At 55.7% G+C, this 24,986-nt stretch overlaps 1 protein-coding gene across 1 annotated transcript; it reads right to left on the bottom strand.

Annotated features, from left to right (window-relative positions):
• Nucleotides 1–46: 46 nt before the first annotated feature.
• Nucleotides 47–24,986, bottom strand: RELB (RELB proto-oncogene, NF-kB subunit). The gene is made up of 13 exons (XM_023649886.2): nt 24,905–24,986; nt 24,549–24,719; nt 23,377–23,424; nt 20,494–20,502; nt 18,414–18,760; nt 11,247–11,404; nt 9,832–9,923; nt 9,508–9,639; nt 7,904–8,008; nt 3,639–3,854; nt 2,773–2,841; nt 2,559–2,636; nt 47–863 (listed from the first exon to the last, which is right to left on the bottom strand). The coding sequence occupies exons 1-13, from the start codon at nt 24,984–24,986 to the stop codon at nt 481–483; spliced, it is 1,890 nt and encodes a 629-aa protein (XP_023505654.2). The 3' UTR covers nt 47–480.

The raw sequence follows: 24,986 nt of genomic DNA, 5'->3' as shown, positions 1-24,986 counted from the left end.
GACTGGAGGCTCTGCGCAAGCGCGTGGAGAGTTTCTCAAGCAGAGATGAGAGCGGAGCCCCAAGGCTCAAAAACTCATCTTTATTAGGAAGACTGAACAAACAACCCACCCCCACCGTCAGGCCTGGGGAAGGAGGGCTGGGGCTCTGTGCCCTCCTCCCGTCTGTACACTCTAGAATCCGCCTGGAGAGGTGCCCCCGATCGCGGGGCGGACGCAGCTTTCCCAGCCCGTGCGTGGAGCCACGCCCCCTTTCCTCTCCAGACTCAGTTTCCTCGTTTGTAAAATGGGCTCGCGGGAAAGCGATGCTACGGAGCTTCTCGCCAGCGCTGAAGATGTCCGATTCAGAAGGATGAGGAGGTCGGGAGACGGACTCAGGGCGGCCCAAGGGATGGGGATGCTGGACATCCCGGTTGGGTCCGCCGGGCCCCGTGCACCTCCCTCCCCACCCAACGCCTCTCCTCTGCGTCCGCGGAGGGGGTGCTACGTGGCCTCAGGCCCCGGGGACAGGAGGCCGCCCCCAAAGCCCGCCTCGCGGTACTGGTTGGGGAACATGTTGCTGCCCACGAGGCTGGCAGTGCCCCCGTCCCCGGGGCCCGGGGCCGGGTACGAGTCCAGCGTCAGCGGCTCGGGGCCGGAGGGCTCCCCAACCGCGGCCCCTGCACCCCCGTTGCCCGTAACAGCGCTGGCGAGCGGCGGCGCGGGGGGCAGCATGTCCAGCATGAAGAGCGTGGGGGTCGTGGTTTCATAGGCAAAGCCATCGTCCAGGAGGTCCGGCCCGCCCGGGGGCTCCAGGCCGGGGAGGGACACGGTGCCAGGGAAGAAGTCTGTGTCCGGGAGCAGGGCTGACGGTGGGAGGAAGGGGCCTGCAGGAAGGAGAAGAGAGAGGAGGAAGTATGGTGGGCTTTAGGACCAACTTGGGGCCGGGTCCTCATCTAAGGTCCTGTCCCATGCGAAAGGTGTTATCAGCGTGGCCTCTTTTCATCCCAAGAAGAACCTTGGAGTATCCACTATCACCCTGATTTAATAAGCAAACTGAGGCAAAATAACTCACAGTCACACGCAGCTGGGGAGCTCTGGAAGCAGGATTGAAACGGTGCTCCTGCAGGGCTGGGGAATTTTCCCCAAGGATGAGGACGCTCCCCAACCCCAAAAGTGAAATCTCCACACTGTCAGAGACTCAAGTGAGAAGTCATCAGTCCCCAAATTGGAAGGTAAAATGATGTGTCATTATAAGAGTGTCTCTCTTTTTGAGACAAGACAAATCTCACCAGCAAAGGCTGACGATGTTTACCTCAGAAAGAGACACAGCGCTGCTGGGATTCTATTCCCCAGCCTCTCTTGCGGCTTGATGTGGTCATGGGACTAAGTTCTGCTGGTTGGAATGTGGGCCTGATGGCTGGAGCTGCAGCAGCCATCTTGGACCATGAGATGGAAACGGTGAGTTGAAAATGGCAGGATCTTGGGACTCCAAAGTTCATGCAGCCACCAAACCATCCCTGGACCACCTCCCTCTGGGCTGTGTTTATGTGAGAGGAGAAATAAAGTTCTGTCCTGTTGAAGCCCCTGTTATTTTGGGTTTTGCTGTGAAGGCAGTTACACGTGATCATAACAAAATGCAGGTGGCCCTTCTGATTTCTGGCAAGTTCCTAACATCTCCTGGGCACTAACTTTGTGCCAGCCATTCATGGGAACCCCTGGATGTGAGTTGGGATGAAGGCAGGAGAAGAAGGGGCTGCAGGGTGGTTGGGATTGAGGCAGGCTCTGAATTCGAGGTTGGCTGGCTCTGACGACCGCCCCCACTTACCCACCATCCAGTCCCTGCTCCCTGTGTCGCAACCAGCGTCACTGACCCACACAGACACCCAGCTGCCACTCCCTGCTCCACCACGGACCAACTGTGTGTCCTCAGACTAGAGGCTTCACCTCTCTGGGCTTCACCAGTAAAAAGCGGGCGGAGAGGGCTGGCCTGGTGGCACAGTGGTTAAGTTTACACGCTCTGCTTCGGGGGCATGGGTACACAGGTTCAGATCCCGGGTGTGGATCTACACCACTCGTCACCCATGCAGTGGCGGTGTCCCACTTATAAAGTGGAGGAAGACTGGCACAGATGTTAGCTCAGGGCTCATCTTCCTCAGCAAAAAAAAAACGAGGGGGGAAGCAGAAGGAAGACAGTGCCCACCTTGGAGGGAGACTGTGCAGATTAAATGAGAAAACACACACAAAACACTTATAAGCCTGTCCTATAGTGTCTGTAAAAATAAATACGTTAAATTTTAAAAGGCCAGTGAGGTAGATGTGCGGTGAGACTTTACAGGGGAGTCTCTGAGGCTCAGGGATGTGGAGCAACTTGGTGAACGTCACACAGCAAGTCAATGGCCTGGTGGAGATCAGAGCCTCTGGGCTGTTTCCAGAACTGCTGTTCTTTCCCCTTTAGGTTGCTGGCTAAATGGTGAGTCACTGGTCTCGTAGGAGCTCTTGGTGGCCCTGAGGAGGCCAGAAGAGCAGCTCACCCTCGGCCCACCCTGGGGGGCAGGGGCTCGCACAGAGCCGGGACCCACCTGAGCCCTGGCTGGGCAGGAAGTGGTCCAGGAAGGCTGGCTTTTTCCTCCGCCGTTTGCTCTCGATGCCGTGGGGGTCTGCAGGAAGGCAGAGATGAGGACCCCTGGATCCCGACCGCCCCTCCTCCCCAGTCAGGAGCGAGGCGGGGCCGTGGGGTCAGCCATCCCCTCCCAGAGGGGCAAAGGGGTGTGGAAAGGGGCAAAGGGGACGCACCAGAGCTGTTCAGCTCCCCAAGGACGTCGGGCATCCCCCGTTTCCGCTTCTTGTCCACACCGTAGCTGTCTGCTCAGGAGACACCAGGGACATACGAAGTAATCCATCAACAAGAAGAATTAAGAATTCATTTTAGAGACCATTTAGGAGGCTGCTGAGCTGTTCTAGTTCTTGGCCGACCAATGCAAATAGATATCACACCTTAATCAGGATGAAACCCAAATCCACTTCCAGCCTCACTGGCCTCTTTGTTGTTCCTGGAACACCCTAGGCACAATCCTGCCTCAGGGCCTTTGCACTTGCCGTTCCAGCTGCTTAACACACTCTTCCTCAACTCCCACCACTTCCCTGGAGAAGCGCTTAGTCATCCTCCCATCCTCAGCTGAGCTGTCCCCTCCTCCAGGAAGCCCTCCCTGATCCCTCCAGGCAATCTGATCCCCTGAGCAATTCCATGCCAGTCCTGCCCACTCTTCTTGTGACTGCATGGGAATAGGTCCGTCCCCCACAGGGCTGTGAGACTCCTGAGGGCAGGGCTGGGGCTATCTCTGTCACCGCTGTGTCCCCAGCACTATGCAGCAGAGGGCCGGGCACGAGCAGATGAGCTGAGGGGCGGATGATTAAATACCGCCCAGACCCCATGAGGTGGTGCCATTATGATTTCCATCCTGCACAGGAGGAGTCTGAGGCTCGGAGAGGCCGAGGCCACACCGCCAGGAAGCAGCAGAGCCCGGAATCGAGTCCCAGTCAGTGCAGCTCGGCCCCTGCATTCTACTTCTGCCTCTCCCTCTTTGCCCTCCGGGTCACCCCAAGCGAGGCCAAAGCCCTGCTCCCCGGGGCGGCGGGTGATCCTGCATTGCTGCGGTTACCGTGGTCCCGGGGCAGGTACGTGAACGGCAGGGGCTCGCTGCAGACCCCGTCGGTGAGCCGCTGCAGGAAGACGTTGACCGTCACCGGCTCCACGATCTCCAGGTCCTCGTAGGGCGGCGTCTTGAACACGATGGCGATCTGGCGGTGCACGTCGGCCTGGGAGAAATCAGCCCGGCCTTCCCAGGAGGCCCTGCTGAACACCACTGAGATATCCTCTGGCGGGAAAGCGAGGACGTCAGCCAAGCAGGGACACCGGCCCACCGGGCCCCCAGCTCACTTGGCCGCCCCTCACCCCAACATCCCTAAGAATAAGACGAATCGTAGTGGCGGCTCAGTTCCTGTTGGGCACCTCCTGGGGCCCATTCAGGATCTATTGTCTCATTTAATACTTTTAACAACCTGAAAGGCAGGTCGAGTTAGTGTTGCCACCGGGTCAGGCGACCCCAAGGCCACAGTCAGATTCAGGGCTTCGCTAAAGAGGACTCACAAGACTCAGCCTATAGTCACCGCAGGAAACCAGGCCCCAGCTTCCAGGGTCCTCTCCCAGTGGAGTCACACAGGACATGCTAATTCCCCTCCCCCCCCCCCCCCCCCCCCGTGACAACGCATGAGAAATGCTGTTTATGGAGGAAGCTCATTAGAGACTCTGCCTGGGTTTTTTTTTTCCCCCAAGGAAGATTGGCCCTGAGCTAACATCTGCCACCAATCCCCCTCTTTTTGCTGAGGAAGACTGGCCCTGAGCTAACATCCGTGCCCATCTTCCTCTACTTTATATGTGGGATGCCTACCACAGCATGGCTTGACAAGCAGTGCCATGTCTGCACCCGGGATCCGAACCTGCAAACCCCAGGCTGCCAAAGTGGAATGTGTGAACTTAACCACTGTGCCACCAGGCCCGCCCCAACGCCCGAGGTTTGTATTAGGGGCTGGTCACGTGGGCAGCCTCTGCTGGCACAGACCCAGATGCCAGACTCCCAGAAGGAAAGCAGGGGCTCAGCACACAATACTGCGCTTGTACAAACAGTTCAGGCACAATGAGCCACTCTGATCAGTCAGGGACTGGTGGGAACCCTCTCAAAACCCAAGCGCCCAGAAGCCAGCCACAGTCAACCTTATAAGCAGGCCCTTCAAAGGACAACAGTCTCAGATCTGCTGTGTCGACTCTTTTTTGTACACACCCACTTTAAAGATGGGGAAACTGAGGCTCGGGGGGGTTAAGAGACTTCCCCAAGGTCACACGGCTGGTAGCGGAGGAATCAGGATGCCAGTCTGCCTGCTATTTCCTTTTCTTGTCTTATTGCATTGTCTCTCATCACAGTAACTCCACATACTGAGGCTTTCTACGTGTTGGACACACACAGAATGCCTCTAAGTCTCACAACAACCCTATGAAGGTACCTTTAGGAACTGTGTTATATACAGGAGGAAGCAAAGGCACAGAGAAGTGAAGTCACTAGTTGAAGGTCACACAGCCAGCAAGTGACAGGAATCCAGGCAGGCTAGAGCTCTTCACCACCAGCTCTGCCAGGGCCTGGGGAAGTTACCCGACATCTCTGGGCTGAGTTCTTTCCCCTCAACAGAGGGAACAGCATGGGACCGACCTCACAGGTTGCTAGGAGGCTTAAACAAGTCACCCCAAGTAAAGGGTTGAGAAGGCTTAGTAAATAACAGGTGCTGAGTCGTGTGAAGCAGGATTGTTTCCAGCAGCAGTATGCCAAGTACTCGCTCCAGGCCGGGCACACAGACCGTCCTCAGTAAATGCTCTTTCTAGGGTAATTCTTGGATAGTTGGGATCCCATGTTCCCGTACCAGCGAGGCATGAGGAAACTGAGGCTCAGGGTCATGAAGTCATGAAGTCACAGCCCGAGACTGGCCGTGAATGAATGACGGCACAGGACTCTTGCCCCCTCTCATCGTTCACCCACACCTGGAAGAGTTTCTTGCCCCGGCCCCAACTCCCTGGCCCCTAACAATCTCCTGGTCATTCCTCAGGTCTCAGCTTAAACGTCCCCTCCTCCGGGAAGCCTTCCCAGATGCCCGGACCACGTCTGGTCTTCCTGTTGTTCCATCTCAGGGCTCTGCCTTCTTCCCTCTCAGCATCGCCCACAGTCATAACTTCTGTCTCTTTCTCTCCCTCCCACTGGGCTGGGAGCCCTGGGAGGGTAGGGCCGGGCCTGTCTCTGCCACTGCCATGTCCCTGCACTGCTCAGGGCAGGGCCCAGGACAGGGAGCCCCCCAAGAATTTGCCCATTCATTCAAGATTTTATAAGAACCTCCGCTCGTGGATATACAGCCACAAGAACTGAACACAGGTGTCAAATAAAACCTTATCCACAAAGGCTCACAGCAGCGCTGCATGTAACAGCCCAAAGGCAGAAACAGCCCAACGCCCAGGAGCGGATGAATGTGGGAGAGCCATGCAATGGAATATTACTCGGCCATGAAAAGGAATGCAGCACTGATCTAGGCCGCCACACGGGGGACCCTCGAGAATCCTGTGCTAAGCGAAAGAAGCCAGACACCAAGGCCACACAGTGTGTGACTCCGTTTACAGGAAATGTCCAGAACAGGCAAATCCACAGAGACAGAAAACGGATTAGCTGTTTCCAGGGACCAGAGGAGGGGGACTACGGAGTGACTGCTTAACGGGGACAGGGTTTCTTCTTGGGAGCGATGAAAACGTTCTGGAACTAGAGAGTGGTGGTGCGTGACATTGTGAATATGCTAAATGCCGCTGAATTAGACACTTTAAAATGGTTAAAAAAAGAGTGAACTTTGTAGCCAAAAAAGGATTTAGTAAAAAAAAAAAAAAAAGGGTTTTCCTGAGACCCTGATGTGTGCTTGGCCTTGGACTGGGTGGTTCTGGGGACACAGCTGCTCACCATGACAGCCCCAGGTCCTGCCCTTAGGACCCGTGAGGGAGACAGATGCTAACTATGTAATCACACAACCTGAGAAAGGACGGGGGGATCCCTGAGGCTGCGACAGGTTCTCCCACTCCCCTCCCCTCTCGCTGCCCTCCTGTCCCGTCAACCTCGCTGTTCCTCCAACAGCCAGACCTGCTCCTACCCCAGGGCCTTTGCACTTGCTACTCCACCTGCTGGAACACCTTCTCGAGATGGCCACCCAGATCCTTCATGGCTCCTCATGTTCTCTCCTGAGAGGGGCATTCCCTGACCCCCCCTAAGTAAAATCATGCCCCCCAGCCATTCCTCCCTAACCCCTTTCTCAGCATTATTTTTCTCCAGATACTACTTTTTCACCACCTTCCTGAATGGTTTTTCAACTCTTTCTTTTTTATTTTTCCTGCCAGAAGAAAGGAGGAACAGCACAGACAACCTGGATTCAAATCTCATCTCTACCTGCACAGTTGTGTGACCTTGAGTAAGTTACTTAACCTCTCTGTGCCTCGGTTTGCTCATCTGTAAAATGAGTATAACAGGACCCACCTCCTAGAACTCTTAGGTGAATAGATAATCTAGTAGAAGATGTGTACAAAGCACTGATGACAGAGTTTGGCATATAGCAGGAGCAAGGGAAATGTTAGCTTCTTGTTACTGTTGGGGGTGATGTTACTTATAATAGAGGAACATGAGAGAAAATGCAAAGGATACAGAAAAGAAATAGATGGTAATAGGGAAGGCTCCCTCTTGCCCTCTGCCCAGGTCGGCAATCCCAGGTGGAAGGGTTTTTATTATTATTATTATTTCCTTTTTTTTTTTTTTTTTTTTTTTTGCTGAGGAAGATTGTCCCAGAGCTAACACCAGTGCCCATCTTCCTCTATTTTGTATGTGGGACACCACCACAGCGTGGCTTGATGAGTGGTGTGTAGGTCGGCTCCCGGGATCCAAACTTGCAAACCCCAGGAGCATAGGAACCTAACCACTATGCCATCTGGCCAGCCCTGAGGATTTTTTTAAAAACCCTGCTTGAAGAAGGGACTTTGGAACAGAAGTGAAAGAAGTAAACGAGCTGTGTCTCCGTCCTGTTTCCTTCACTCGGAGCCCTTGGCGCATCTGTCCTAAGGTTGTTCTTTATGCCATGCCACGGCCTTCCTCTCAGAGCCTCCTGGGCAGTGCGCTCGCCATGGTGAGGACTGCAGGGCGCCCGGCAGGGCGGGCACAGGCAGCCCCCATCCTCGCACGGGAATGAGTGAGCGAGCGACTCAGGGAGGGGGACAGTGATGGGCTCCAAAGCAGAGTCCCCCACGAGCCGCCAGACCCCGCTCCACCCGCCCGCACGCGCGTTGCCCCAGGCCCCTCACCTTTCTGCACCTTGTCGCACAGCAGGTAGAGCTCCTCGCCGCCTGTGCACGGCCCGCTCTCCTTGTTGATCCGGCAGATCCGCAGTTCTGATGTGTTCGTGGACTCTGGGAAGAAGCAGAGGAAGGGGGATGGAAGAAAAAACGAGAATTCAGTCAGCAAACCCTTACCAGGTGCCCCGGGGGCGCCCACCCTGCGCCGTGTGCAGGTGGGAAATGGAGAAGATCCTCCTGGAACCCGTGGTCTGGGTGGAAAAAGAAGATGCTCAGGCGGGAGGGGTTAAGGGGCAATCGTGAGTCCTCCACGCTGAAGACTGGTGAGTGTCCAGCCAAAATGGGGACCCCAGACCTCCGGGAGAGCTGGCGGGGTCAGAGGTCAGAGACGATTCTTGGATGAGGGTCAGTGGCCTGAAATCTGTAGTGGACAGCTATTGTTTTGCCCGTCTAGCAGGCCCGGCCCTTCTTCTGTTAACAGCCTCCAATTTTCCTTCCAGGACCACTCCCCACCTCAGTCATGGAGATTGGGTGGGGCTGAGCCCGCTCCCAGCTCAGCAACCATCATGTGCCCCAGAACCAGCCAATCAGGGCATCGCCTCGTTCTGGCCACAGCTGGTTGGTCAGAGAGGAGCACATGGCTAAAACCAGGCCAATGAGAGACAGCCCTGAGACTCTGAGCAAAAATGCCTAGTATTTTCAGAGTGGGGGAGAGGTGACAAGGGGGTAGGATATAAGCCTAGACCTGCACACATTTTGCCCCTGCACAAGAGGGCCCTTCCAAGAATGACTCTAACATGGAGGAAGCATAGCTGAGAGGCAGAAAGAGACAGATCCCTAATGACATCACTGGACACCTGGATGCAGCCAGACCTGAAGCACTGTGCTACCTCTGGATTATTTTTTTAGTTAACGTAATGGAACAAATTCTTTTTTCCCTTATTTGAGCTGAAATTCTCTCTCTCGTGTCCATAAAAGCTCTGATTGAACTAATATCCCTCCCCATTTTGAGGCTTGTGGCAGTCACTGTAGGCTGGCTAAAATCTAACAGCCATTCCCAATCCTCTCCTCCATGCCTGTACCCCTCTATAGAGGATGAGAAGCGTAAATACTTGCTTTCCCAGACTCCCCTGCAACTAGTGGTGGCCGGGGGACCAAGTTCTGGCCAAAGAGACATAAGCAGAAGTCTACCAGGGTGAAAGATTACTTCTCACGCTGCCTCTTCCCTAGGGCTGCCTAGTTGTACAGGTTGCAGGTTCTATAACACTAGAGTCCCTGTTCCCACAGGCTACATAGTAAAAGCTGCCCCCTGGAATTGGGCAGTGTACAACCTGCACACCACACAGGGTGACACTGCCCACCATGCCTTGAACACAGACATGATGTGTGGAGCTGTGGCAGCCACCTCATGACCATGAGGGGAGGGCCGAGAGAATCACAGAGCTGCTGAACCCGGGCCCCGATCTGCTGAGCAACGGAATCAAGTGGAACAGACTTAATAACATAGACAAATAAAAATCAAGCGCTCCCTTGAGGCTCACGCCATGGTGTGCGGGGCTTCCTGGCACCCGCGGCCAAGGACAATCCTAACGGACACGGCCCCCTCGACTCACTCTTGTCGTAGACGGGCTCAGAGAGCACAGGGTCCATGCGGCGCATCTGTCCCTGCTGGTCCCTGTAAGAGGCCTGGAAGCAGATCCTGACGACGTTCATGTCCACCTCCTGATGGTTCTTCAGGGACCCGGCTGGGGGAGAGACGGGGGAAGGCTGAGGGCGGTGGGTGGAGATCCTGCGGGCGATGGTGGGTGGGACTGGAGGAGAGGGCGGGGACTGGAGAAGGCGAGGGGCCGGGGGCGGGGCCGGGGGCGGGGCGGGGCGCGCAGAGGGGGCGGGGGGGCTCCAGAGGACCGGCCCGTCGGGCCAGGCGCGGGACTCACCATTGTAGGGGTCGATGCCGAGCTGAATCTTGCGCTCGATGGCGGCCTCGATCTCCTTCTTCCGCACGCACTGGATGCCCAGGTTGTTAAAGCTGGGGGCGGGGGAGACGGGGAGAGAGGTCGTCACGACGGGGCAGGTGTAGCTCTAACCCACAGCACGGCTCCAGCAGAGGCTGCCTCGAGGCCCCGTCTAGGGGCTGAGGTGCGCCAGGCCCAGGGGTCCCAGCGTCAGGAGGGGTGTGGGGTTCAAACCCCTCAGGGGTGTCGGGGACTCCTGAGGGCACCCGGGAACGCGTCTTATCTTCACCACCTGAAAACACCGGCCAACCTCACTTGGAACAAGAAAACTGCAAATGCAACACCAACGCGATGCCAATTTTTTAACTCATCCAAACAACAAAGATGAAAAGTTTGATAACAACCCGGGCTCGTGAGGTTCTGAGGAATCGAGGACTCACTCACTGTGGGGGGGACTGCAAATTGCTCCAGCAATTACACATAGGGGGACAATATGGCGGTGTTCATTCATGCCACAGATACTGCCTGGGGTGCCAGGCACTGGGCTAGTTGCAGGAAACAAAAGAGAAAAAAACCCTGCTCTCACGGAGCTGACATGTTCACGAAATTTATAAATCGGTAAAAGTGTAAACGTACAGACTTGGAGCCAGCAATGTAACTTCTAGGAATTTAACCTAGAGAAGAAATGATGTATATAGAAAGCCACACACTGCAGCACGGTCACTAATAATGCCACAGAGCCATTGGAAGTGCCCATTCATAGGAGACTTGGTCAATGAATTGTGCGCATCCACACACTGGAATACTACGCAGCCGATAAAAAGGACAAGAGAGCTCTAAGTGGACAGAGAGGAAAGATCTCCAAGATGTACGGGAAAGTAAAAACAAGGCGCAAATGTCTGCCAGCATTTACAAAGGGAGAAAGAAACGGATATGCGTAGCATATTTTCAATTGTCTCCGAGAAGGGGCACTGGCAGCTGGAGGACCAAAGATGGAAGGAAATTTATTTTCCACTGTACATCCTCTCTGAGCGTTTTAATTTTTAATTTATTAAAAACATATAAGTTATGAAGTGAGAGAGAGACGGGCCCTGCTGTGAAGGCAGGTCGGGAGTGAATCCTAGCTCGGCCACAGGCTCTCTTCCCTCTCTGAGCCTCAGTTTCCCCCTTGGCAAAATGGGGATACCTATAATGCGTGTGTACGTGTGGGTGGCTGGGTTCCAGGCCTAGGGAAGACCCTCCACCGCCCCTGTGCCTCGGTTTCCCCACCTAGGAAATGCAGTGGGGGAGTCTGGCTAAGCTGTCCCTTGTCTTAAGGTTTCCCTGGGTGACCCTCAGGATCTCCAAGAGCAAGGGCGAGGGGCGAGGGGTCAGGGGTCAGGGGTCAGGGTGGGTACCTGTGCCGGGGGCTGATGTGAGGCCGGAGCCGCACCCTGCAGACGCCGTCGGTGCAGTCCTTCCCCACGAGGCTGTGCGGGTGCACGCGGTGCGGCCAGTCCTTCCACACCAGGCACGCGGTCACCTCCACCTCCCGCAGCCCTCCACAGTCCCGGAGCTGCAGGGAGACAGGGGTTCCGGGGGGTCCCATCGCGGACGCCTGCACCCCCCCCCAAACTCCCCGGGGCCTCCCTCGGCAGCCCCCTGGCCCTCTCCCCCGAGGATGATGGAAGGCTGTTTGCTGAGACCCCGCTGGTGGCCTGGGGACGTCAGAACACGACGGCTGCCCCACAGATGCGCTTTCTTTGGCCACTTGGCTTTTAAAAATTGGATGCAGGTGGGGCCTCTGAGTACGTCCCCCAGATGACACACTGATGACAAGGGGAGGAAGGCGGCTTTGCAGTGGAGAGACCCGGGCGACATCACCTTAACCAGGTGACCGAGGTCAGCATCACTAACGACGCGGACGCCCCCTGACGGGCCGCGCCGGGAAGGACACGACATCACTTCTCCGAGTGCATCATCTGGATCTCGTCGTGAAAAAACACCAGACAAGCCCACATTGCGGGTCACTGGGGCAAAAATATCAGTGTCATGAAAGACAGTAAAACATGGGCTTGATATTTGGGGCAAAAAGAGAACAACTAACGTATTTTGACCTGGCTGGTAGTTGCACACTGTCTGCATGTGTAAAAATTCACAGAGCTGTCTGCTTAAGATTTAATCAAATACAATTCAGCTGAAAAATCAAGGAGAGGGACCAAAGAGGCAGGACAATCGATGCAACATCTGATGCTTGACTGGATCCGGGACTGAGGAGGAAGAAACAACCACCAAAGCCATTTTGAGGACAGCTGGGAAATTTAAGTGCAAACACTCTATTAGACGATATTATGGGATATTGCTAGTCTTCCGAGGATGGGAACGGTATTGTCCCCTGCAGGAGCTTACTCTCAGGCCATGAAGGCCGAAGTCTCTGAAGGTGAATCCCATGATATTTACAACTCATTTGCAAAAAAACAAGGTGTGTATTTGCGTGTGTGCACGTGTATGCGTGTGTTTGTGAGTGTGGACAGAGGGCGACAGATACACCACACATGGTGACTACAGGGGCACGGTCCACAGGTGCTTACTGTGCTAGCCTATTAATTTTTCTGTAGATTAAAATTTTTGTCATCAAAATGTGTATGTTAAATGTCATTAAATGTGTCCATTAAATACGCAATGCAATTTTTCTGTGTATCAATTATATCTCAATAAAACAAACAAAAAACTAGAAAAAAGCTTAAAAAAATTTTCCTTCACATAAAAAGTTGGAGCCTACATTGAAAAAGTGTGAGATACCAAATTATTCCAGATTTTCGGATTCTCTTTTGAATCAAGGAAGCCATGGCAACCAGGGTCAGAATTCCTGCTCAGTAGCCACAGATGGCAGTGGATAGAAAGCAGCCCCTTTAGTCCTGGCCCAGACCCTTTTGTCCACTGGGCTTTCCTGGGTCACCCAGGGGCCCAGGGGCACCAGCCAGGCTCTAAAGTCAGCTCTGAACTTCTAAAGCCCCCGCCTGTGAAATGCAAGGGTCCGGTGGTCTCAGTGGAAGAGTGCTGCCCTCTAGGGGGCATTTGGGATATTGAGGGTGATTTTGGTTGACACCATGATGGGAACCCTCAGCAGGCAGTCCGCGGAACCAGAGAAGCTACCCAACCAGGGGCAGTCCCACACAAGTCCTGCCCACGTTCACGTCAGTGACAAACCCGTTTAAAATGATCAGAGCCTAGACCCCCGCTCTGTTTTCCCATACAGTATTTCGCCCATAATTTTTAAATATGCAGAATTTTCAAGGACTGCAACCACCACGTTAATGGAGAGAAGCCTGGATTTCGTTTAGATGGAGAATGGATCGCCACTTCTGAAAACCCCATCACCAACAGCACTGCTGGGTGTGTGGACTTTAAATCACCAAGTCCCCCCGCTGGGTCCGGCTGCATGCAATGCGTGTTATTAAGTACCAGGCACACAGGAGCACTTAGTAAGTGGTGGTAATTACCAGAGTAAACTTGCTGTGTGCCCTTGAGCAAGTAACTTACCCTCTCTGAGCCTCAGTTTCCTCCTCTGAAAAGTGGGGATTAAAAATCCTGAATCTAGATTGGGAGACGGGTCGTCCCCTATTACTGGACACGTACTCTTCCAACTCTTTGAAATCACAACTGATGCCAAGCCAAAATAATTATGTGGAAAGACTTAGAAATAAAAAGTTGAGGGAAAACACAGCCTCGAAGTATCACCCCACAGATAACTTATTAATTACAAAGGGAAAGCAGGACTTGGACAATGGAGAGACCTGGCCGTCACTACCTGTTAGGGGCTAAATTGCATCCCCTAAAATTCATACCTTGAATGCCTAACCCCCAGTCCCTCAGGATGCGACGGGACCTGGAGACAGACCTTTTCAAGAGGTGACTGAGTTAGTGGGGCCATCAGCATGGGCCCTAACCCAATCGGCCTCACGTCCTTATTTGGACCCACAAAGAGACGTCAGACAAGTGTGGACACCAAGGAAAGACCACGTGAGGTCACAGCAAGAGGGCGGCCACCTGCAAACCAAGGAGCGAGGCCTCAGAGGGAACCAGCCCTGCTGACACCCTGATCTTGGCCTTCCAGCCTCCAGACCTGTGAGGAATCAACTTCCATTGTTCCGGCCACCCTGTCCGCAGTCTATTGTCACAGCAGCCCCAGTGGGCTAAGACGCCACCTTGACCACGGGGTCTGACTCAGCATCACTGGTGTTGGGACAAACTGCCACCTCACGTCCCTTGAAGTGAGATATTGAGTGGCCACAGCATCACCGCTGGGGTGTTCCCAACCAAACGTGTCACCCAATCTAATCTGGAAACAGCCAGTGAACCCAGAATGCGAGACGTTCTACAGAACCCCTGTCCTGTCCTCCAGAAGCGCCCACGTCCCCAGACGCAAAGAGAGAGTGAGGAACCGACCCCGGTCAACAGACACCCAAGAGACCTTCCTAATCCAGTCGGCTGCTGTGACGAAACCCCGGGAACCGGGTGGCCTGCGAACCACAGAGGTGCACTTCCCACAGTCCTGGGGGCTGGCATCCAGGGTCAGGTGCCAGCGCGGCCGGGTTCCAGGGAGGGCCCTGTTCCGGGCTGCAGACTGCTGACTCCCCACCGCGTCCTCACTCGCCGTGGGGGTCAAGCGAGCTCTGCGGTCTCTTGTATAAAAGTACTGATCCCATTCGTGAGGGCTCTGTCCTCGTGGCCTGAGCACCTCCCCGCTCCCTGTGGCCAGCAGAGCGGAGCCTGCCCGGTGTTTCTGTGCCACCCTCTCCCCTTCCAGGGCTCCATCAGACAGTGCTCCGCTGCGATTCATAGGGTTTTCACGGCCAATTTTTTCGCAAGTGGGTGGCCAGGTCCTTCTCTTAGTCCATTTTAGTCTGGAAGCTCGGCCAAAACCTGTCCACCACGGGGGACCCTGCTGGTATTTGAAATCCCAGTGACATAGCTTTCAGCATCACAGCCACACGCAGCCGCCACAGCGTGACAACCGACAGACAGACGGATGGTGCGGTTCCCTGATCAGAAACGAACTCGGGCTGCGGCGGTGAAAACAGCAACTCTAAACCACTAGAGCCCCAGGGCTGGGACCCTCAGCTTGGGGGTTAGGGTTTCCACATACGAATTTGCGGGACACATAAACATTCAGACGACAGCGAGACCTGACAACGAACCGCGGCACGCACGCGATCCTGGACGGGATATCAACAAGCAGACAACAACAGCAGCTAGAAAGGACATTTTGGGGACAACTGGGATAATTAGAATATGGACTTCATATTAGGCAGCATCCTTGTAGGCATATTCAGTTTCTAGAGTACAGTATAGGTTCTTCGTTGCAGGAAAAGCTCCTCATTCGTGAGAGAGACACAAAGAAACATTTTGGCTGACGCACCACCACATCTCTGCCTTCCTTGCAAATCCCCGTCTATAAACGACTATGTGTAGAGAGAGACACCACGTAAATGTGGCAGAAGGCGAACGAGTGTTCGTTGCGTATTCTTGTCTATTTTATACAGGTTTAAAATTTTTCAAAAGAAAAAGGTGGAACATCAAGTTGAAAAAAGAGCCCCTATCAAATTGGAAAAGGAGACAAAACGCTTAAAAATAAATAAGGGGCTACGTAATTGCCCCTCCATGCACCACACTTGGCCCGTTCCTGAAAATCCGGTGATGGAATATACAGGTCAAAGTAAACCATTGTTTTCTCCAGAATGTTCTGCTGACTGCATGCTACTGTTGGCCACGATGCCTGGAGCCAAATTAAGTAACACCACCAACTACGACCACCTAGCTGAGTAAAAGGAGGGGGCACGCCTGGGCTGGGTCGTCTCCCCGGTTTCCTCATTGTGTCCTGTGCGGACGGGAGCTTCAGGCCCATTTTACAGATGAGGACAACTGAGGCCAAGATTCACAGGGCTGGAAAGCGGCAGAGCCAGGACTCAAACCCACGTCTTTCTGATCCTAAAATCCAAACTTGGGGAAGGGTGCAGTGGCTCTGCTCATCACCCAAATGAACCTATGAGAGCAAATCCACTCGAGGGAGAGGGAGACGGAAGCTGGAGACCTCACTCGAGGAGCTTGCACCTGGGGCAGGGGTCAGGGAAGGTGACCCTGAGGTGGGCTGAGGCTCGCGGGTGAGGAGGAGGTGACCAGGCTGCAGGAGGAAAGCACTGCAGCAGGAGGAACAGCATGCGCAAAGGCCCAGTGGCTGGAGGAGGTGAGTGAGGACGGGTTGTATGGGAGGTAGCAGGAGCCAGACCGTGAGAGGTCTCGGAGGCCCAGGGAGGAGCTTGGGCTTCCTCCTCAGGGCACTGGGGAGCCAAGGGTGGGTTCTGAGCAGGGGAGAGGAGCAGGTGCATCATTTAACCCCTCGGGCTGCCTTCCGGAGGAAATCTGGAGGAGGCTGGGCAACGGCTGGGGACAGGACCCAGGGCTAGTGGAACGGTTGGTGCACCATTCAGACTCAATAAACATTTGGACAAAGATCCAGAAGCACCAGAAGGCTCCGTACTGGGGAGGCGCAAGGAACCAGGCCTCTCAGACGCCACTGGGAGAAACAGTCCGCGTACCAGCCCCGTGGAGGGCAACGTAGCAACATCCACCAAATTACCTTTGACCAGCAATTCCACTTCCGGAATTTACCAGAGTGATGCAGCGAAGGAAGTAATAGATGAGCCGAGTCGTTCTCTACAGCTCTGCTCATCACAGCAGGAGACTGGAAACAAGCTAAATGCCCACCCACGGGGACCTGCCTGATAATGCTCCACAGGCACACAACCGGGTACGACAGTGGAGAGAATAGGGCAGCTTTAGACATTCTAACGTGGGCTGAGCTCCAAGACATATTATTCAGTAAAAAAAACCATGGTGCACAACAGTGTATACATATATATATATGTACTATGCTCCCCTTTATGTACAAAAAGGGGGATAGTATATATGTAAGTATGTATTTGCCTGTATAATCATAAAATACTCCTAGAGGATATATTGACAACAATGGGGGAACCTGGGGACAGGCGTGGGGGACGTTTGTTGATTTTAATTACATTTCACTTAAATTCTGTTCATTGAACACGAACGTTTATATTTTTGAGTGTTTTCAACTACATCATCTGATTCAAAACTTTAAAACAAAATAAAGAGGTATATAGTTAAAAAATCTTACCTGTACCGTATCCATTTAGCACTTCCCCTCAAAAAGTAATCACCTTTATTTATTTCTATTTTTCCTTCCAGAGTTCCCCCTTTTTTTTCCTTGGTCAAGAAGACAGGATTAAAAAAAATTTTTTTTTTAAGTCTAATTGACATGCAGTATCTATCGGTTTCAGGGTACATCATATGATTTAATATTTGCACAGCCTTCTAGGGTTTCTCTACACACATACTAGCAAATACAAATATAAATCTTACTTTCCCTCTTTTTAACACAAAAAGTGATCTAATACCCTAAGCAGGGCTCTACGCCTCCACTTTTTATTTGGATTATTAACGTGTCTTGGAGCTCCCTCCACATCAGCACCCAGGGGACATCATTTAAAAAGGTTTCTGTGTTAGCAGGATGTGTCTACACTGATCTGCCCCCGTGCACAGACATGTGTCACGGCCGCGGGGGGGTTCCCACGAGCAGGTGCCCACCAATTACTTCTCCAGTGGCTTCCTGATTAACACTGACATTTCCGATCCTTCACCATAGAAACAAGGCTGCAAAGGATAACCCTGGACATCCTCCCTTCGCGCAGCGGCAGGCACAGCTACACCACCAATTCCTAGAAGCAGAGTGGCCCGGCTGAAGAGTAATGACAACAGTAATAACACTAGTCATTACGGAGCATTTACTCCCTCGCAGGTCTTTGGCATGTACGGTTAACTCCTTCACTCCTCCCAACAACCCCAGGTGGCTGGTTATTACGACTAGCCCATTCTGTAGAGGAGGAAACTGAGGCACAGAGGGAGTGAGTAACCAGCCCAAGGCTGCACAGCTTAGTAAATGGCAGACATGGGATTTGAACCCAGGCCCTCTGATTCTTAAGGCCTTGCTTGTGAACCAGGAGGCTACCCGACCTTTACCAGCCATGGTAAATTTATTTATTTATTTATTTATTTTTGGTGAGGAAGACTGGCCTTGAGCTAACATCTGCTGCCAATCCTCCTCTTTCTGCTGAGGAAGATTGGCCCTGAGCTAACATCCGTGCCCATCTTCCTCTACTTTATATGTGGGACGCCTGCCACAGCATGGCTTGACAAGCAGTGCGTACATCTGTGCCGAGGATCCAAACGTACGAAACCTGGGCCCCTGAAGCGGAGCACATGTGAATGTAACCACAACGCCACCAGGCCGCCCTAGTAATTTTGATCAATATTGCCAAAATACCAGGAAGATGGCCTTTCTTTGAATGCCTTTTGAATTTAGGGCCAGGTGAGAGCATTACTCCTTCCAACAATAGCAACGGCAATAATAATACCCCCCAGTCAAATACATGAATAAACACATGCACGTGAATCGGGGGGGGGGGCGAGGGCAGCGCAGCCCCCGCCCCGGCCGCGGGCCCCACCTCGATGGCCGGCAGCGTCTTGCTGGCCTCCGTGCTGCTCTCGCCGAGGATGCTGCCGGCCGAGCGGCCCTCGCACTCGTAGCGGAAGCGCATGCCGCGCTGCTTGGGCTGCTCGCTGATGACCAGGTGCGGCCGCGGCCCGGGGCCCGGGGCGGGGGGCACGAGGCGGCCCAGGGGGCAGCCCCAGGGCGGCGGCGTGGCCGGGGGCGCGGGCGCCGCGGGGCCCAGGGTGACGGTGCTCAGGGAGGCCGCCCCGCGGGACACCAGGCGTGGCAGCCCCTCGCCCGGGCCCGGCGGCGCCCCCTCCAGGCCGAAGCCGTTCTCCTTGATGTACTCGTCGATGATCTCTGCGGGGGAAGCAGAAAGTGGGGGGACGCTGATTCTAACAGCAAAGGCTTGATTGCCCCCTAGACCTGGGCCGCCCCGCCTGTTCCAGTCCATCCTTTTCTTCAAGACATATTTCTCCTGCGCGGAGGGCAGGGGCCTCAGCTCCCTACATGAAAACGCCCCTGCCCTCCTTCTCGCAAACGGCCCCCCAGGACCCCCCAGTTCTTGAAGCCAGACACCTGGGGGTGGCCTGGTTTGTCCTTCTCCTGCATGCTCACGTCCTCTCCCCTCCATCATGTCTCCGGAATCCATGCCTCCATCACCTCCCAGCTGGATAGAGACCCAGCAGCAGGTGCCCCTGCCTCCATCTCGCCCCATTTCATAACAACAAGAATGACAGCTTGAGATCCATCTCACAAAGCTGCGCCACTAGCCACCAGCCACTACGTGTGCAAGCTGGCAGGGCGCACATCTTTTCCGTTGCTCCACCGTCCCACGCCTGCTGTGTCCCGTCCATGAACAACTTCTGCCTCTGCGCGGAACGTGTACGTCCATTCCCACCGCTTCTCCCCACCCCCACTGCCTCCCCGCGGTCCCCGCTCCATCACCTCCCATCTGAACCCCTGCTCCTGTTTCCCACCTCGCCTCCTCCAGTCTGTCCCCACCACGTAACCGGAGAGATCTTACGTCAGACCCTGTCCCCCACCCCCACCCCCACCGTTTGCTGAGAAGCCTCCGGTGCCTCCCATCTTCCTTAGAGTCAAAGTCAACACTCTCCCCATATAAAACCCTCTCCAAACTCCATACCCCTGATCTTGGCCACAGAGCCTTGCGTGGCCTGGCCCTGCCCCTCGTCGCCCCTCCCTCCCCTGCTCCACTCTCTCTTCTTTTTTTTTTGTTTTTGAGGAAGATTAGCCCTCAGCTAACATCTGCCGTTAATCCTCCTCTTTTTGCTGAGGAAGACTGGCCCTGAGCTCACATCCGTGCCCATCTTCCTCTACTTTATATGTGGGATGCCTACCACAGCATGGCGTGCCAAGCGGTGCCATGTCCACACCTTGGATCCGAACTGGCGAACCCCGGGCCGCCGAAGCAGAAGGTGCGAACTTAAGGGCTGCACCACCGGGCCAGCCCTCCAGCCTCCTTTCTGTTGCTTGCACCCACCCAGCCTGCCTGGCCCTCTTCAGGGCATTGTACCTGCTCCCTGTCTGCCTGTTCCATGCTCCCGGCATCCAACCCATGCTGGCCCCTTCTCAGCCTTCTGGTATCAGCTCAAACGTCCGTCACCTCTTCAGAAAGGCCCAACCTAACTTGTCTTCCCCAGGCCATCTCACCCTCTTCCTGTTTATTTCCTTCACAGCCCTAAGCCCAATCTAACAGGATCTTGCCCATCGATTCCTTTCCCTACTGTCTCCGTCACTAGGGTACCGGCTCCTAGAGGCAGGGACTTTGGTTCGAGAATAAATCCCCAGTGCCTAGAACAGGGCCGGGCGCGAGGCAGGCGCTCAGGGCGGTCCACGGAAGGAAGGAATGACAGTCGTGGTCATAGGGACACTAAAGGCAGCTCACATATGCTGAGTCTTTGCTAAGTGTCCAGCACTGCTCAGCGCTTGGGAACATGACTTTGTTGAAATCCCCCAGCAGTCCCGGAAGTCACGCTGTGACCGCCCCTCCCCAACAAGGCAGGCCAGACTCCCCTCTGTGAGCACCCGGCCTCCTCAGCTTCCCTGCAGCCCTGCACTGTGATACTCACCCAGTTCATCTGTGGAAGGAAGAGAAAGAGACAGGTGAGATTCAGAAAGGGGTGAAGACTTTCATCTTTTAAGACACCCCCCCCGAACCCCACCCTCCCAGGAACCCTCCCTGCTTCCCTTTTCCTCCATCCTGGGAAACCTGGGGCTCTGACTCCCTGGGGCGCCAACCCCCAACCCCACCTCCCCCTCCTGGGCTACCCTCCCTTCAGCTCCCAATGTGGGGGCCCCGGGATCAGGGCCCCCCACAAAGGCCTCCCCAAAACATTCAGGCCAGGGATTAGGAAGCATTGTGGTGAATCCCAGGAAAAGTCAAGGTCTGATCACCAGGAAAAAAATGGACACCCAAGATGGTAAGCACATTGTGGGCATGTCCTGTTCCTAAAGCCCACCGCAGCCTCCCAGGAGGTCTCTGGCTGGTGTCTGATCCTACAGCCACCTCCTGCATCCCAGCCTGGTCCCCCCGCAGGGCCCACCTGCAGTCCCGGACTTGCTCCCCCTTCCTGAGGGGGGAGTGACAGGGATGCTGGGGAAGCCCCTTACTCCCTTCTCGGGAAAGCTCAGCCCTGGAAGGAGCCGTGGGGAAATCGAAACCAACCTGCTGTCATTCCGTGAACAGGACTAGGGGAAGCCCAGAGGAGGCAAGCAAGCCTTGAGGTCACACAGCAAGGGAGGGCAGGCTGGGGCCAGATGCCCCCACCCAGGCCCCACCGTGGCCTGCGCTGGCTGCTGGCCGCGGGCTTATTGATGTGACCTGCCCCGCTGCCTGCCCTGTCTTCCTCCTCCACTCTCTGGGAGTGGCTCCTGGCAGCCAGACCTTTGCTCCGTGGAAGGCGGTTTTTCCGCACCCCTTATCTCATGCGATCTGTGAAGTCAGCAGGGTGGGGAAGAAGCCCCACTTGGTAGATGGGGACACTGAGGCTGGGAGAGAGGAAGGGACATGCGGCAGATACTGGCAGGGCCAACCTCCAGTCACTTCGACTTGCAAAAACCTTCTTAGGCCTCTGTGCTGGGTGCGCCGGGGACCCAAAGACGAGTTAGACTTGTCTAGACCCTCAAGGAGCTCCCAGGCTGCAGGGGGGGGAAACTGAGGCCTGGGCAGCAGGGGCTGGAGCTTTGGACCGCCTCGGTTCACATCCTGGCTTTGCTATCTGCTAGCTGTGTGCCCTTAAGCCCATTACTTCACCTCTTTGTGCCTTGGTTTCTTCATCCATAAAATGGATGCAGTAATAATGCCTGCCTCATTGGGCTGTTGTGAAAATTAAATGAGCTGATAATGGGAAGCACGTAGAAACTGCCACAACAGTAGGCGCTACATAAATGCTACAAAGTAGGTGCTACATAAATGCTGGCCGCTCTTGGATGAAGTCTTGGGAGACAGTATTTTATGGACTTGGGTAAATGGCTTTCCCTCTCTAGGCTCAGTTTGTCTATAACACGAGGAGGTTGGAAGATGGTTTCAGAGCGTGGGGCATGGAGTTACACACATGTTGGTTTAAATGTGAGCTGTCACTCACCGGCTGCATGTGTCTGGCCCATCAAAATGGGGGAAATTTTCCCTCCCACTCTATCTCAGCGGTTCTCCCATCCCCAGCCTGCTATTCGATATCACGGCCCCCCAGACTTCTTCACAGCCTGTATCACATTTTATAATCGATCCACATGTAATTTCTTGTTGACGTGTCTGCGTCCACATCTAGGTTGGAAACCCCAGGAGGGCAGAGCCAGGGCTGTCTCGGTCACTGCCGAGTCCCGGCACTTCCCGGCACTGCCCAGCACAGGGCCAGGTACACAACAGGCGCTTGATAAATATTTGCGGAATGGATGACGTCAGAAATTACTCTCAGTTGAAACCAAAAATCTAGGTCTCGGGCCAGAAAAGTCTCAGCCTTGTTGCTGCCCAGAACCAGTGCCCAGGCAGCACCCACCCCCAATGCCACCTCCCACCTTTTGCCGTTGCCCAGATCTGTTAGAGAACCCGCAGAGCCTTCTCCGCAGCCAAGCCAGCACTTCTGGGGGCCGTCCCCCCAACACTCTACGCCCAGAGAGAGGCTCAGACTCACCCACTGGGGCCACCCAGTTTTCTTGGTGATGGGGCTCAGTCCTACCCTCCAAATTCCAGCAGATTTACGAGAGAGGGTCTTGTCACTTGCCCATGATTCTGCATTTCCCTGGGTAGCACTGAATTTTGGATGACACAGGCTGAGGGACCTTACAGACTAGAGGTTCTTAGCATCTCTTGGGAACTTGCTAGAAATGCAAGCTCTCAGGGCCCATTTTAGGCCTCCTGAATCAGAAACTCTGGAGGTGGGGCCCAACAATCTGTTTCAACAAGCTCCCTAGGTGACTCTGATGCACAGGAAGGTTTAAGAACCCCTGTTACAGACCGTCTAATAATAATGATTATTATCGTCATTATACCAGTAATGGGTAAAACTTATTGAGCCCTTACTGTGTGCCAGACACTGCTCTGAAAGTTCACCTGTATTCTCTCAATCCCCCTAAAAAGGAAGCACTGATATTATGCCCATTTACAGCTGAGGAAAACTCAGGCCCAGAGAGGGGAAGCGACCGGCAGACATTCACACAGGGAGGGAGTGGTGGCACCAGCATGTAATTATTACCTTCTGCACGAATATGGTGATTCTCTAAAGAGGACTCCTCTTAGAGCACGAATAGGTGGTTAATTTTACCTGTCCAGCTCCTAATCCGCCACCTGGGGCCCCCATCTCAACCGGCAGGGACGGATACAGGCCGTCAGAGGAAAGCTGAGGTGGACCTCGCAAAACCCCCAGGCCGAGGCGTGCCCAAGGCCGCCTGCACAGGACTCCCCCCGCCCCCGTCCTGAGCGTGCAGGCGGGCAGGGACTGCGGAGGGCTGCTCACCCGTGGTCCTGGAAACTGCGAGCGTGAGCGAGGGGAGGTCAGCGGGCCCTGCAGGGAGGGAGACACGTCTCAGGAGGCGATGGAGATGCAGCGGGAGGACCAGGGAATCTCCCAAGCCCCACCCCGTTCCTCCCCTGGCCCCGCCCCTTGGAGTCAGGCCCCTCCCCCTTGTCGCCTGCGGAGTCCGGCTTTGCTCCCCCTTCCCTAACTCGGGGACAGGTCCCCTGGTTTGTCATTCTCTCCACCTTTCATCACCCTCAGGCCCTGCTCCTTCTCCCCCTTAAGGTCGGGCCTGGAGGAGCCCTTGTCAACCTCAGTTAGGAAAGCCCCTGCCCCCTTCCTTCTCTCAGGGTCAGCCCCCTACCCCTTCACTTTTTCAGCCTCCAGACCGTCCCCATCTCCCTCTCAGAGACCCTGCCACTTCTCTTCCGAGGCGCTGCTGCCCCCGTCTTTCTTCTCTGAGTCAGGCCCCGCCCTTCTTTTTTCGGAACAGGCCCTCTCGGTTCTCTCCGCCAGGCTCAGGCCCCGCCCCTTGTCTCCGCCACAGTCTGGCCCCGCCCCTCCTCGCCCTCAGGCCCCGCCCCTTGTCTCCGCCACAGTCTGGCCCCGCCCCTCCTCGCCCTCAGGCCCCGCCCCTTGTCTCCGCCACAGTCTGGCCCCGCCCCTCCTCGCCCTCAGGCCCCGCCCCTTCTCTCCGCCACAGTCTGGCCCCGCCCCTCCTCGCCCTCAGGCTCCGCCCCTTACTCTGAGCAGGACCCCCGCTTCCTCCTCGGAGTTAGGCCCCGCCCCCTCGGTGAGCCAGGCCCCTCCCTTTTCTCCCTCTCGGAGCCTGGCCACGCCCCCATCCCGCAGGAGCGGCTCCCGCTCCTCCTTCTCCCAGTCAGGCCCCGCCCCGCCCCTCAGGGAGTCGGGCCCCGCCCCCCTCTTTGCCTCAGGGTCAGGCCCCGCCCCCTTCCCACTCCACAGTGGGACGCCTCTCTCCCACCTTGGGCCGGACCCGTCCCCATCCCCTGCCTCCTTCCTTCCCCCTAATACAGTGTCCCCAGAACCCTCACACTCTCCCCGCAAAACCCCTCGAGTCCTGTAGGAACCATCAGACTCCTCCGGGACCCCCAGGACCCCCGCAGCTCCGGGCCCGCCCCAGACTCCTCCTGAACCCGGGCCCCGCTCACCCAAGGCCCCCAGCTCCGGCGCAGCGGACGGTCTGGCGACGCGGCGACTCGGCATGGCCCGACCGATGGGGTCGGACGGCCCGGAGGCCGGCCCACACCAAAACACACACGCGGGCGGGCCGGGAGGCCAGGCGGCACGGTCCGGCGGACGATCGTGGGTCGGGCGAGCGGCTCAGGGGCTGAGGCCGCAGGCCGGGCAGGACGCGCGGCGCCCGGGGCTGCGGGGGGCGCCGGGCCGGGCCGGGCGGGCGGCGGGCGGGGGCGGGGCAGCGGAATTCCCCGGCGCCGCCGGCCTGCGCGCCCATTGGCCCGCACCCCGCCGTGACGTCACGCGAGGGGAACGGGAAAACCCCCACGCGTCACGTGGTCGCGGGGGCGGGGCCGGCCGGGAAGAGGAGGCCGGGCGCCCTGGAGGGGCCGGGCGGCGCCGCTGCCCAT

The sequence above is a fragment of the Equus caballus genome, chromosome 10 (assembly GCF_041296265.1).
Source record: "Equus caballus isolate H_3958 breed thoroughbred chromosome 10, TB-T2T, whole genome shotgun sequence".
Taxonomy (NCBI): Eukaryota; Metazoa; Chordata; class Mammalia; order Perissodactyla; family Equidae; genus Equus; species Equus caballus.
This window is presented reverse-complemented; position numbering and strand designations above follow the sequence as displayed.